Source organism: Phycodurus eques, chromosome 2 (assembly GCF_024500275.1).
Source record: "Phycodurus eques isolate BA_2022a chromosome 2, UOR_Pequ_1.1, whole genome shotgun sequence".
NCBI classification, from domain to species: domain Eukaryota; kingdom Metazoa; phylum Chordata; class Actinopteri; order Syngnathiformes; family Syngnathidae; genus Phycodurus; species Phycodurus eques.
Window position 1 is genome coordinate 7,536,752 of NC_084526.1, and position 12,065 is coordinate 7,548,816.

At 42.6% G+C, this 12,065-nt stretch overlaps 1 protein-coding gene across 1 annotated transcript in view; it reads left to right on the forward strand.

Annotated features, from left to right (window-relative positions):
* LOC133399419 (stereocilin-like) overlaps positions 1-12,065 on the forward strand; it is a 41,195-nt gene that overhangs the window by 6,858 nt on the left and 22,272 nt on the right. Inside the window, 11 exon segments of the mRNA XM_061671000.1 lie at positions 905-1,030; positions 1,287-1,453; positions 1,528-1,636; positions 1,638-1,715; positions 5,681-5,796; positions 6,115-6,247; positions 6,360-6,542; positions 7,875-7,913; positions 7,996-8,172; positions 8,368-8,517; positions 10,096-10,154. Of these exon segments, the coding sequence (XP_061526984.1) occupies positions 905-1,030; positions 1,287-1,453; positions 1,528-1,636; positions 1,638-1,715; positions 5,681-5,796; positions 6,115-6,247; positions 6,360-6,542; positions 7,875-7,913; positions 7,996-8,172; positions 8,368-8,517; positions 10,096-10,154 (1,337 nt within the window).

Genomic DNA, 12,065 nt, shown 5'->3' on the forward strand with positions numbered 1-12,065 from the left:
AGATACAAGCTGTCGTTTGGCCAATTGTAATATTTTTGTTTTGCTTTGACTTGAGCAAGCATTTTAGATCTTAGTGCTGTATGGTGGCAGTGAGCTTAACTCACTTTACAACAAGGAGCAGTTAGCCAGATAGCGAACAATTCTTCAAAAATGACGCTTCAGGCTGGTAGATGTCACTCCCAGTTGAAGTTTACTGTTAAACTAAACATCAAACAAAGAAAATTACACGTTGCATACTTAAAACAACCATATAGCTTTGCCTTGCCTTCTGCTTTGCTTAATCTTCACCAACAATCCAAAATGCCATACAAGGGCTAACAAATACCATCAATCATTATGTTATTACTACATGTTTGTATAAAGACTGTATTATGGTCCTATTTTCATTGTTAAAAAACGTTTTTTAATTGTTGGGTTTTTCTGGGCAGGCTGGAAACAATTGTCATTCCCTTTCATTTCAATGGGGAAAGAAATGTGTTTTGAGTTGCGAGTGTTGTCATGAAAATAATTCAACTCCTATCTCAAGGCATCACAGTACAGTAAAAATCTGCCTGTAACTGATGCCCCTCCTTAAAGGTGTAATTACCCTTCAATGCCAGCAGGATGGCAGCAAAGAACCACATGAAAATGAAAAGAAATGAAACTCCTCAGCTCACATCAACATACTTTCGTGACACCAAGATACCACCAGATGGCGCTTAAACTATACTGTTATTGCTTTGGCCTGAGCACCAAAAACTGGCAAACAGAGGATAGGTTCCGAATGTGACATTTTTGTTTGGTGGTGTGTCGTTAGATTTTACATAAAATATGTACCTAGGTAGGTTGGGAAACATTGTTATAAGAGATGCTATAAAAGATCTACTCACTGAACTGTACATTTTTATTTATTGCCGTTTTCCAGGAATACCTCCAGATGCCGGAAGACAGCATTCGCACTCTCGTGATGTCTGCTGAGAAAGACGCCGTCAAGCGGTTCCTCTCTCATATGCATCAAAGCTGGGATCACATTCATGTTGAAACCAGCCGGGTTTGTTTGAACGCTTCAGTTACACTACTAAAACATTCTTGTGGCTCCCTTTTTCCCCCCTGATACAAGATTTCTTAAAGATTATTTTTTTTTTGGGCAGGAGGCGGCCATTGCTTTGATGGAGGAATTACAGTTCTGTTTGACATATATAGCAGATGCTGTCTTGTGATATGCGCAATCAGTTTTGAATATATAACAGATGCTCTGTTGGAACCAACATCTGTTTTTCCCCCATTATTCTTTTCCCCAATGTCAGGCTTCCCAAAAAGAGCTGCAGGCAATGGAAACCATGACTGCTGCTTTTATCCATAAATTCCCCCGAGTGACCCCAGAACTCTTTGTGGACCTGTCCCAGTTCATCCCATTCATGTCTGTCTCCGACATCATGAGCTTCCCAGCTTCCGTCATTATAAATGACAGCGTGTGAGTTGCTGACTAGCGAAGGATCAAATGCAGGCTACAGTGTCCTGACGCCAGACTTTTGGTTTTGTTTGAAGATTGGCTGCCATCCGTGACCGTAGCTCAGAGATGAAGTCGCCGCAGAAAAAGGCATTGGTGAAAAGACTCCTACAGTCAAGTGTGGTGGGTGATGTCCCCACCTGGCCACCCGTACTTCCTCATCTCCATCCTCCCACTACTGCCTTACCTTCCCGTCAGTCGTTTTCAGCAACTGACTTCACAACAGGTAGCACCAAAAGTTTTTCATAGTCATTGAATACATTGAACCCCTGCTATTCATGGTGGATAGGGAGTGAGCCCTGACAAAATCCCGGAGTAATTGACACCTACACAAAAGTTTGTAATTGCCTATAGATGCCACAAGATGGTGGCAAAGTAAATTTTTTTTTTTTTTTATCAGGCTCGCTGCACACAGGCCGAATGTAACTGAAGTGAACCATCACAAAATTATTAGTTGGTGACGCTTCACTGTACACCTAGTGATTGAGCACCATGCTGCAACAGAAAAACTGCAACCCTGAATTCAGTTTTGAAACTCCACGTACAATACACTCTGCAATACTATATTGCCAGGGAAGAAGCAGGTAACGAGAGGAAACTGTCACGAGTTGATCCAGATGGGACCCAAGCGCAGGCGGAGGTGTTTTGATCAAAAGCTTTATTGAACAAAGGGGAATGGAGATGGTCCTGGAGGTATGCTGGCGAGTTGTTGAGGCATGGAACGTGTGGCAGGCGGTGGCGAGGACAGGTGGCTGGCTTGACGTCGTAGCTGCGAGGAACACTGAGGACAAGGAGAGACCCAGAGGTCAGAGAGGACACGGGGAATTGAGTAAGCTTACGTGGAGACTGAGGAGCCGTGGTACCGCAGGAGAGTGTTAATACTGCGGCGAGAGTTTCCGGGTTCTGGCAGGCTTTTATGCAGGTGATGAGGGCCGATTGATGACAGGTGCGCGGCCGAGATGGTGTTGATTACTGTGAAAAGAGAGAGAGAGGGGCACAAAGCGCCACCAGGCTCCAACAAAAGGACTGCAGAGCACCGCTCATGACAGTACCCCTCTCTCAACGGACACCCCCCGGCATCTTACCAGGTTTCCCCGGGTGAGCTACATAAAAGTCACGAAGAAGGGAGCCATCCAAAATCAGCTTACAGGAAATCCAGGAACGCTCCTCCGGACCATACCCCTCCCAGTCTACCAGGTGCTGGTAACACCTCCCCCAGGGCCAACATCAAGGATGCGCGAAACAGTGAAGGCCGGATGGTTGTCGATGACACGGGGGTGGGGGGTGGAGGTGGTACAGCCGGAGGTCTCAGAGCGCAGGTGGAGACAGGCTTGAGTAGCGACACATGGAATGTGGGATGAATTTTTAGAGACTGCAGAAGTTTCAGCTGAACCGACGTGGGATTGATAATTTTAGTAATAGGGAAAGGACAAATGAAGTACGGAATGAGTTTGCGTGATTCCGTCTGGTGAGGGAGGTCATGGGAAGAAAGCCAAACTGACTGACCCACCTTGTACTCAGGTGTAGGAGAGCGATGAAGGTCTGCAAGCCGTTTGTTTCTGTCGGTGGATCGGGTCAAGGCCGCCCGGACATCTTTCCACATGGCCTAGACCCTTTTGAGGTGTACCCTTAACTGCGGGAACCGCCACCGCCTGCTCCTTAAATAAAGGATGTTGGTAAACTGTATTAGGCCGTGAACGGGGACATACCGGTAGCAGAGCTGGTGAGGGAGTTGTGGGCATAGTCAAACCACGGGATGAATGAGCTCCAGGAGGAGGGGTTGCATGCGGCAACACAACAGAAGGCAGATTCCAGGGCCCGCTCTGTCTGGCCGTTAGTATCCTGAGGACAAGCTGGCTGCTGCGCCCACCACTTTACAGAATTCCTTCCAGACTAGGGATGAGAACTGAGGACCTCGGTCAGAGACAATGTCGATGGGAATACCGTGGAGTCTAAACACATGCTGGACAAGGAGGTTAGCAGTTTCGAAGGCAGATGGTAGTTTGGGGAGGGGTACGTAATGGGCATATTTGGAAAAGCGATCGACAATGGTGAGAATGATAGAGTTACCATCAGAGCGGGGTAGGCCAGTAATAAAGTCCAGAGCGATATGGGACCAAGGGCAGCTTGGGAAAGGCAAGGGACGCAGAAGACCAGCTGGGGGCAGGTGTGAAGAATTCCCTCGGGCACAGACGGAGCAGGCTGGCCCACCAGAAGTGCTGCCGGATGAATTGAATGGTGTGGGTGATCCCGGGATGACAAGTGAGTTTGGAGTTGTGGGCCTACTGAACGACGTCAGAGCGTGCGGAATCGGGTACGAACAGGCGGTTCGGAGGCCCGGTCTTGGGATCCGGGTGAGTCTTTTGAGCCTCCTTAACCAACTGTTTGATCTTCCAAGTGGCTGCTCCTATGAAGCACGAGGACGGAAGGATGGATTCCGGCTCTTCAGCACTGGAGGGGGGTGAGTAAATTTGAGACAGGGCATTGGGTTTGCCGTTTCGGGAACCAGGACGGAAGAAGAGACTTGAAATTAAACCTGCTCAAGAAGAGGGCCCAGCGAGCTTGTCGGGGGTTAAGGCGTTTGGTGGAACGGGGGTAAGAAAGATTCTTGTGGTCAGCCCAAATGATAAACGGCAGTTGAGTCCCCTCACTCTTCCAAGGCCCATATCATGGCCAGCAGCTCTTGGTTGCCGACATCGTAGTTCCTCTCGGCAGGGGACAGGCAACAGGAAAAAAAGGCACAGGGGTGAAGTTTCTGGGCCATGGGGTCCCGCTGCGAGAGGATGGCCCCTGCTGTCCGAGGCGTCAACCTCCACCACGAACTGGAGGGAGGGGTCGTGAGCACTGGTGAACAGGGTCTTGAGTTGACTGAATGCTTGGGATGCTGCCGGGGTCCACTGAAAGGGGGAGCTGGTGAGGGAAATAGCGACCTAGCTGTAATTACGGATGAATCGACAGTAGAAGTTGGCAAATCCAAGGAAACTTAGTTCTTTGCGGTTGGTGGGAGTGGGCCAGGTAACGACTGCTTGGCTCTTGGCAGGGTCGGGTTGTAGTTGTCCTTTGGAGATGGTCATTGAGATAGGGTTGTTGAGGCATGGAACGTGTGGCAGACGGTGGCGAGGACAGGCGGTTGGCTTGACGTCGTGGATGCGAGGAACACGGAGGGAACACTGAGGACAAGGAGAGACACAGAGGTCAGAGAGGACACGAGGAATTGAGTAAGCTTACGTGGAGACTGAGGAAGCCGTGGTACCGCAGGAGAGTGTTAATACTGCGGCGGGAATTTCTGGGTTCTGGCAGGCTTTTATGCAGGTGATGATGAGGGCTGCTTGATGACAGGTGCGCGGCCGAGATGGTGCTGATTACTGTGAAGAGAGAGAGAGAGGGCGAGCGGGGCGCAAAGCGCCACCAGGCTCCAACAAAAAGGACTGCAGGGCACCGCTCATGACAAACGGGCTATTATAAAGGAGAGAATGTGGATACTTTGAGAGGCTGTTGGCAATAATCGATCGCCCCATTCACTGAAAGCAACTGGGTTTTTGACGACAGAGATTCTCCATCCCTTACTCTCTCGCCACAGGTACATATGAAATAAAAAATATAGTTGAGTATTATTATAAAACACTATATATATATATATATATATATATATACACACACACACACTGTATTTGTATGGCATGGCGTCTGGCTGGGTCTCACTTATGCTTAGAATTCAAAAACTTATTTTTTTTTGGGTGAACGCTCATGTGCAGTTTGATTGGCTGTTATATTTGCAACATTGTGAAGATTGTGAACATTCAAATTTTGAAGTGCAGCAAAACCAGTGGCCAAAACCCATGAAAACTAATGACAGAAGTCCACACACTGCATAAAAGTGGATTTCAGGCATTACGCTTGGCCTGTGGCAGACCTTAGACAAAGCTGTTGCTTGACTAAATGCAGCTCCTTCCCTCAGTTCAACATAGTTTCTGGCCTAGATGCCACCAGATGGCACTGAAGCAATATTTTTATATGAAACATGGCTTTGGCCTGAACACAAAAGCAGCATATAGGTAGGTTTTTCAGGGAATAATGGAGGATATGTTCTGTAAATAAACACATTTACGAATGTCAAACCGTGAATATGCTGGGGTTCATTTTAGTCATTTCATGTTAAATAATATTCTTACAGACTGTTTCCCCATTTAGCTTACACCTCTGGTGGAGTTGCTAGGCAATAGCAGCCTGGATGGTGTGAGAGGACGCCATGTTGTGCGGACTATTTTCAGCAGGAACAACAATGTCACTGTTGATAACATATCGAGGTGGGACAGTTAAATCTTTGTGCGTTTTAATGCTTACAGAAAGAAGTAATGGAAATCCCTTCATGGTTTTTATTTTATGCATGTTCATAAAAAAGTACACCATTGTACCATAGTTTTGCGCACATTTTCTTTTTTTCTTCAGATAGTTACCTCAGTCCAATCAGTCGCCTTACATATACTAGGATTGACTGTAGATTGTATTTTTGAGTGGCAGAAATAAATATCAAGGTTACCGAATAAATACATTTTGTATCTTTTTACATAGAAAATATATATTGCATGGTAATGATAGTAAAGGGCTATAATGTTGTTTTGCAGGCTAGGTGTCTTTGCGTGTTACTTGGATCCACTTGACCTGCATTCATTTCTTCTGGACTCAGCTCTGTCATCCACTCTTCAGAGGAAGTTGGTTTGGTGTGTATCCAAGGGCTTCATTAGTGCTCGTGGCAGGGTGAGACAAACATTCATATCATAAAACCTCCCTAGAACTGTTATGACCTTCTATTATTGTTTTTTTTTTGTTTTTTTTTTTTTTTACTGACCAAACTGTTCTACTTGGACAGCTATCGTCCTGGTTGATCACAGCAATGCGTACGTTGAATGCCAGCAGCATGGCTCCCGCAGAGCTGAGTGACCTCAGTGCTCTCCTCCCCGAGTTAGGAGCGTCCTTCTTACTATCAATTCCTTCACAGCAGCTCCTGGAGCTCCTGTCCCAACCAGGAATAGACAGATATTCTCCAGCACAGGTCATAAAATGAATAGCCATTACTGTCTGTAAATTTGCAGGATTATTATTGAACCATGTATTCTACATTGATTATTTTGTACTGAATGAGAGCGGGTGACTACACAAAACACTACACTAAACAAGAAACCATACACACGTTTTTATGTTTTATGGTGCTTCATGTTCTAGAATGCCATATGAACTTCTCAATACTGATCATGATTTTCTCACATCCCTGGTCTAATGAGATCCAATACAAGCTGCTGGATGAACAATTCTGCCTTTACAAAAATGATGATGGTCAAATTTGATTCACAGTCTTAGAGGGGTATGCATTTAACATGTTTATTATAATGGGTGTGTGCAATTTGCACTGGTGTGGAGTAACCAAAATAATAGAAACTCTCAGTAAGATGGAGTACAATTTCACTCCATTGCAAACTAAATTAAAAAGGATATTGTTAATACCTGTATAAGTAATACTTATCTGGCAGTATCAGTCAAAATCCTGTATTATTATCTTTTAAAAGGAATATTTTTTATACTGTTCTGGTCTTGGATTTTGGTAGATAATTCAGGTGTTCCAGATATTGTAGCTGTTAAATCAACCTTGATATGAAAGAAAATGAGAGAATGCACATTAATTCAGTATGTTACTTTTATCCTGTAAAAGTACCGGTAGCTTGACATTGAAGACTATCAACTGCCCATGGCATTCACATCCTGTATCGTAATCACAACCACAACAAAAAATGAGCCACTGAGATCTAAAGTGAGCTAACGCCATAGCTGTCATTTTGCAGGAGAGTGACTTAAAATTTTATGACTGCGATAAAATCTGTATACATAGATAGATATCTTTTGGGGATTTATATGGCAATTTTTACCGTACTTATTTTGGATACTTGTTACAGAAATTGTCTTTTTCCTCAGATTTTAATTTATACCAAACATTCAACTCTTTTAATATTTCAAGAAAGATGATAAATAACATTCACTTATACTAACATTCAGATTCACTGGCACCCAATCGAAAGCCCTACTTACTGAGTCTTCTATCTATCTCTGAACATCACTGTCTGGGATGTTTTTATGGGAAGTGAAGCCTAGTTTCAAGAGCGTGGCCATCCTGGAAGTTGGAATTTGCTCAGTTATTGCACTCACGGACTGCCACCTCTATGTCAAAATTGTAACTAAACCTTGATTTAGACCTGTATTCTTTTGAAATATATGCCTTTTCTCTATTCATTTTTGCACTTTACAAACTGGAGTTAGTCCACTCGAGTTGCCAGTGTCTCAGTTTGTTTCTTTCCCATTTAAATTCCAATTTCAAAATATTTTTTTTCCCCAGGCTTTTCAAATGTTGTCCAGGATTTCAAAAGGCACCCGCGTAAGTTAAAATTTGCAAGAATATGTCTGCTGAATATGGGTCAGTCCTCACTCTCACCACAATGTGTGTGTCTCCCTGGCAGTTCACAATGGAAAAACTGTGCAGACTGAAGCCATTACACTCTGGTCTCTCCCTTGCTGTGCTGAGCAACCTCCACTGGTCTGAGATCAATCAAAATGTCCACTGTCAGTGTTGGAGAAGTATGTTGACAGAGCTGAAGCCTGGCCATAAAGCAATGCTATACACAACAATGCAGGAGGTGATGGGCCTACTTACTATAGCTTACTATTACTCTTATGCATAATGTAACTATCCACATCTCCTTAATCATTTATTGTTACTCTTCCCCCCCCCCCGTCACATTTTAAGCTGTACACACACTTGGAGAGAGTGAGATCCCAAATTGAAAAAATAACAATGACTTTCAATCATGTTTCCTATTATGTATCACTAGGCTTTACACAGAGACTCACTCAACATCACTCAACAAGTAAACTGTCTCCTGCCATTAATCCCTCTCAGAAAGCTTAGTGAGGTCCTGAAGGGGGAAGGCTTCCCTAGAGCCGTAAGCTTGTACCGACACATCGACTGGTCGCCACAGCAGGTGAGCATTTCACTTCACCAACATTTTTTCCTGTTAACATGACAACAATAGGTTGTCAGGAATTGCACAAATGAAGAAAAAGCCAGTAAGAGCCAAACATTAATCATCATTGCGTCCCTCCCATTAATATGCTAAATCATTTGATATGCTTAAGATGATTCTTTCAGAATATTAATGCGCCGTACGTGCCACCCTCCATCACGCTAATTTGTTTGGTTCTGGCATAGCAGTGTGGAGGAATGTCATATAAATTAATAATAGATACATTAAAGGGCTTTTGTCACTGCCAGGAGTCTTTTAAGTTGCATCCAACATGTAGAAAGCTCGAACAGTGGCAGGAGAGTCTTCAAATCAATTAGAACCAACTGGTCCTATACTATACTATCCATCCATCCATTGCACACCCTGAACTGGTCGCCAGTCAGTCACAGGGCACATATAGAAACGGACAACCATTCACACTCACATTCACACCGTCACTGAGTGGGAACTGATCCCACGCTGCCCGCACCAAAGTCAGGCGAGTGCACCATCAGTGACTGTACTATACTACACATACAGTAATAATATTATGTCTAACAACACTAAAAGTGAGACCATCTTGTGTCATGATGTGTAACTGCAATATTGTACAAGCCTGCAAATACTTGTGTGCTCTGGGGTTCATATTACCATATTAAAGCATTTTGTGTTGACTGTGTAATTTTGTGAAGTTTGACTATGACACCCGTGCGTAGGGTCTAAATCAAGGCCTACATTTGATTTTTTTTAAAATGGCTATATGGACCAGGCCATTTGCAGATGACTTAAAAAAGAAACAAACAAAAGTTAAAATTTGTGTGTAATTTATTGTTTATAAATTGGGTTATCTTAAAACATGTTAAATGTGTATAAACTTATTTTAACAATATTGTTATTGTGTTATTACAATAAATCAATTAACCAATTATTTAATAAGATTAATGAATAGAAATAAATTAATGAATGGGCTACATGGTGGACGACTGGTTAGCACATCTGCCTCACAGTTCTGAGGACCCGGGTTCAAATCCGCCCTCGCCTGTGTGGAGTTTGCATTTTCTCCCCGTGCCTGTGTGGGTTTTCTCCGGGTACTCCGGTTTCTTCCAAAAACATTCTTGGTAGTTTAATTGAAAAGTCTAAATTGCCCGTAGGTGTGAATGTGAGTGCAAGTGTGGGAGTTGTTTGTTTGTGCCATGCGATTGGCTGGCAACCAGTTCTCGCCCAGAGTCAGCTGGGATAGGCTCCAGCACCCCCGCGACCCTTCTGAGGATAAGCGGTATGGAAAATGGATGGATGGAAATGAATGAATACATATATTTAAATGATATTATATATATATATATATAATTATATTATTATTATTTTTATTATTTTTAGGAAAATACAGCAAAATTAATGTAACAAAATATAACATTGATAATGTAAATGCTCTGTGGGCCGGATTAAAGAATAGAGCACGGGCCATTTGCCCACCGCTTGTCTATACACATACATTGTAACTATAATTTGTTTTATTAATTCAGGTTTTGTTATACACATTTGTTTATGTCTGTACAGGCTCAGCTTTTGTTTAAGTGGATGCACGGCTCTAAAAACATCACCACCAAGATGGTGAGGTAAGTCTAATATGTTACAACAGGAAACCCATGCACGTAACTCAAAACACTCGTATCTCAAATCATCTTTACACATTGAAATGAACGGAAATGCCATTAATCTGTTCCAGCCTCCAAAATAACGCTGTCATATCATACTCAATTTATACTTTATAAAAACACACAATAATGACAAAATTAAATGTAAATAATTAAACAGTTTTGGCCACGTTTTGCTTAAATTCTGGGAACATTGTACTGCTCCTTCAAGGAGATGATCACAATTGCTCAGTTAAACCACAGTAATATTAGTTGTTCTTCACAGAGGATAAAGAATATATGCCTGAAAGTATTTCTATATTATCTGTGTACATGTGCTGCTCCATATTTTGGATTTAAATATCTGTCTCTGAAAGGGTTATAACTCGGGCTGCCAAAGTTAAAGCGTTAACTCATGATTAATCACAAAAAAAAATTATCACAATAATATATTAACTCATATTAATTACATTACATCACATTTATTTTGACCACACATGCTCCTTCACTTTAAGCAAGGGATTGTTATCTGAAATTCAGTGCTGGTTGCTATAAGGTCAGTGTTCAGGTCAATGCTTACAGCTAGTGCAAAGATAAGTGAGGAGGAGAAATTTTGCTCCAAAAGTCACCCTGATGGGACTTTAAAAAAAAAAAATCAAAGGTAATTTGTATATAGTGCAGTCCAAAACTCTCTTTTCATCGAAGCACAACAAGTTTAAAAAAACTTCTCAAAGCAAAATGTGTGGTTTATTTGGCGCCAAAATTCAAAAGTGTGCTTAATCGGATTTTAAAAATTAATCGATTGACAGCCCTAGTTATTATAACACTACGACACTTATGCTATTCGTTAGCCCATCTATGGCATTTTGCATTGTTTGTTAGCATTAAGCTAAACCAACTTATCTGAAGCAACACCATGCGGTTGTCTTAAATAGAAAACATGTAATTATCTTTCTTTTATGTTTAGTTTGACAGTAAACCTAAACGGGGAGTTCACAAATTGTTCACTATCTTCCAAACTGCTGGTTGTTGTAAAATGAGTTAAGTTCACTGCCATGGTGGCACTTATATCTCAAATTTTTACTCACAATTCAAAGCAAAAGACAAAAAAAAAATACACAAAAAAAATTCGTAAGTCGGGTCACTCATATCTCAAGGCATCATTGTACATGTCAATATTTTGCATCATTATCTTGTAAAGGCATTTTTAAAATTCATCTCTTGTATTAGAACTCACTTATAATGTACAGGTGTACCTAATGTTGTGAAGTGGGGTCACCAAACCTTTTGAAATTGAGAGCTACTTCTTGGGTTCTGATTAGGCTGCAAAGGTCTTGTTTCACACTTTGTAAATAATAATTTGATCAAATTACCTTTAACTGTTCTTATTAATGTCACTGATGGTGCAGTGGTACACTCGCCTGACTTTGGTGCGGGCAGCGTGGGTTCAGTTCCCACTCAGTGACGGTGCGAATATGAGTGCGAATGGTTGTCCGTGTCTATGTGCCCTGCGACTGACTGGCGACCAGTTCAGGGTGTAGTCCGCCTTTCGCCCGAAGTCAGCTGGGATAGGGTCCAGCGCCCCGCAACCCTAACCAGGATAAGCGGTGTTGAAAATGGATGGGTGGATGTTCTTATTAATGATTAATGACAGGATCAATGTGAAGACACTGATCATGTCCATGATTTCCCACAATAATTACAAACAATTGTAAGTAGGAAGCAGGACAGAAACAAATCTGCAAGTGTTTACCTTTTCACATGACTTCCACAGCTAATTTTAGAACAGGCCCGCAGGTGATCTTTGAGGCCAACCTTGTGACCATGGGCACAATATTGGTGACCCCTGGTGTAGACAGAAACTGGTTTTCAGGCATGCAGAGGTTAAATTGG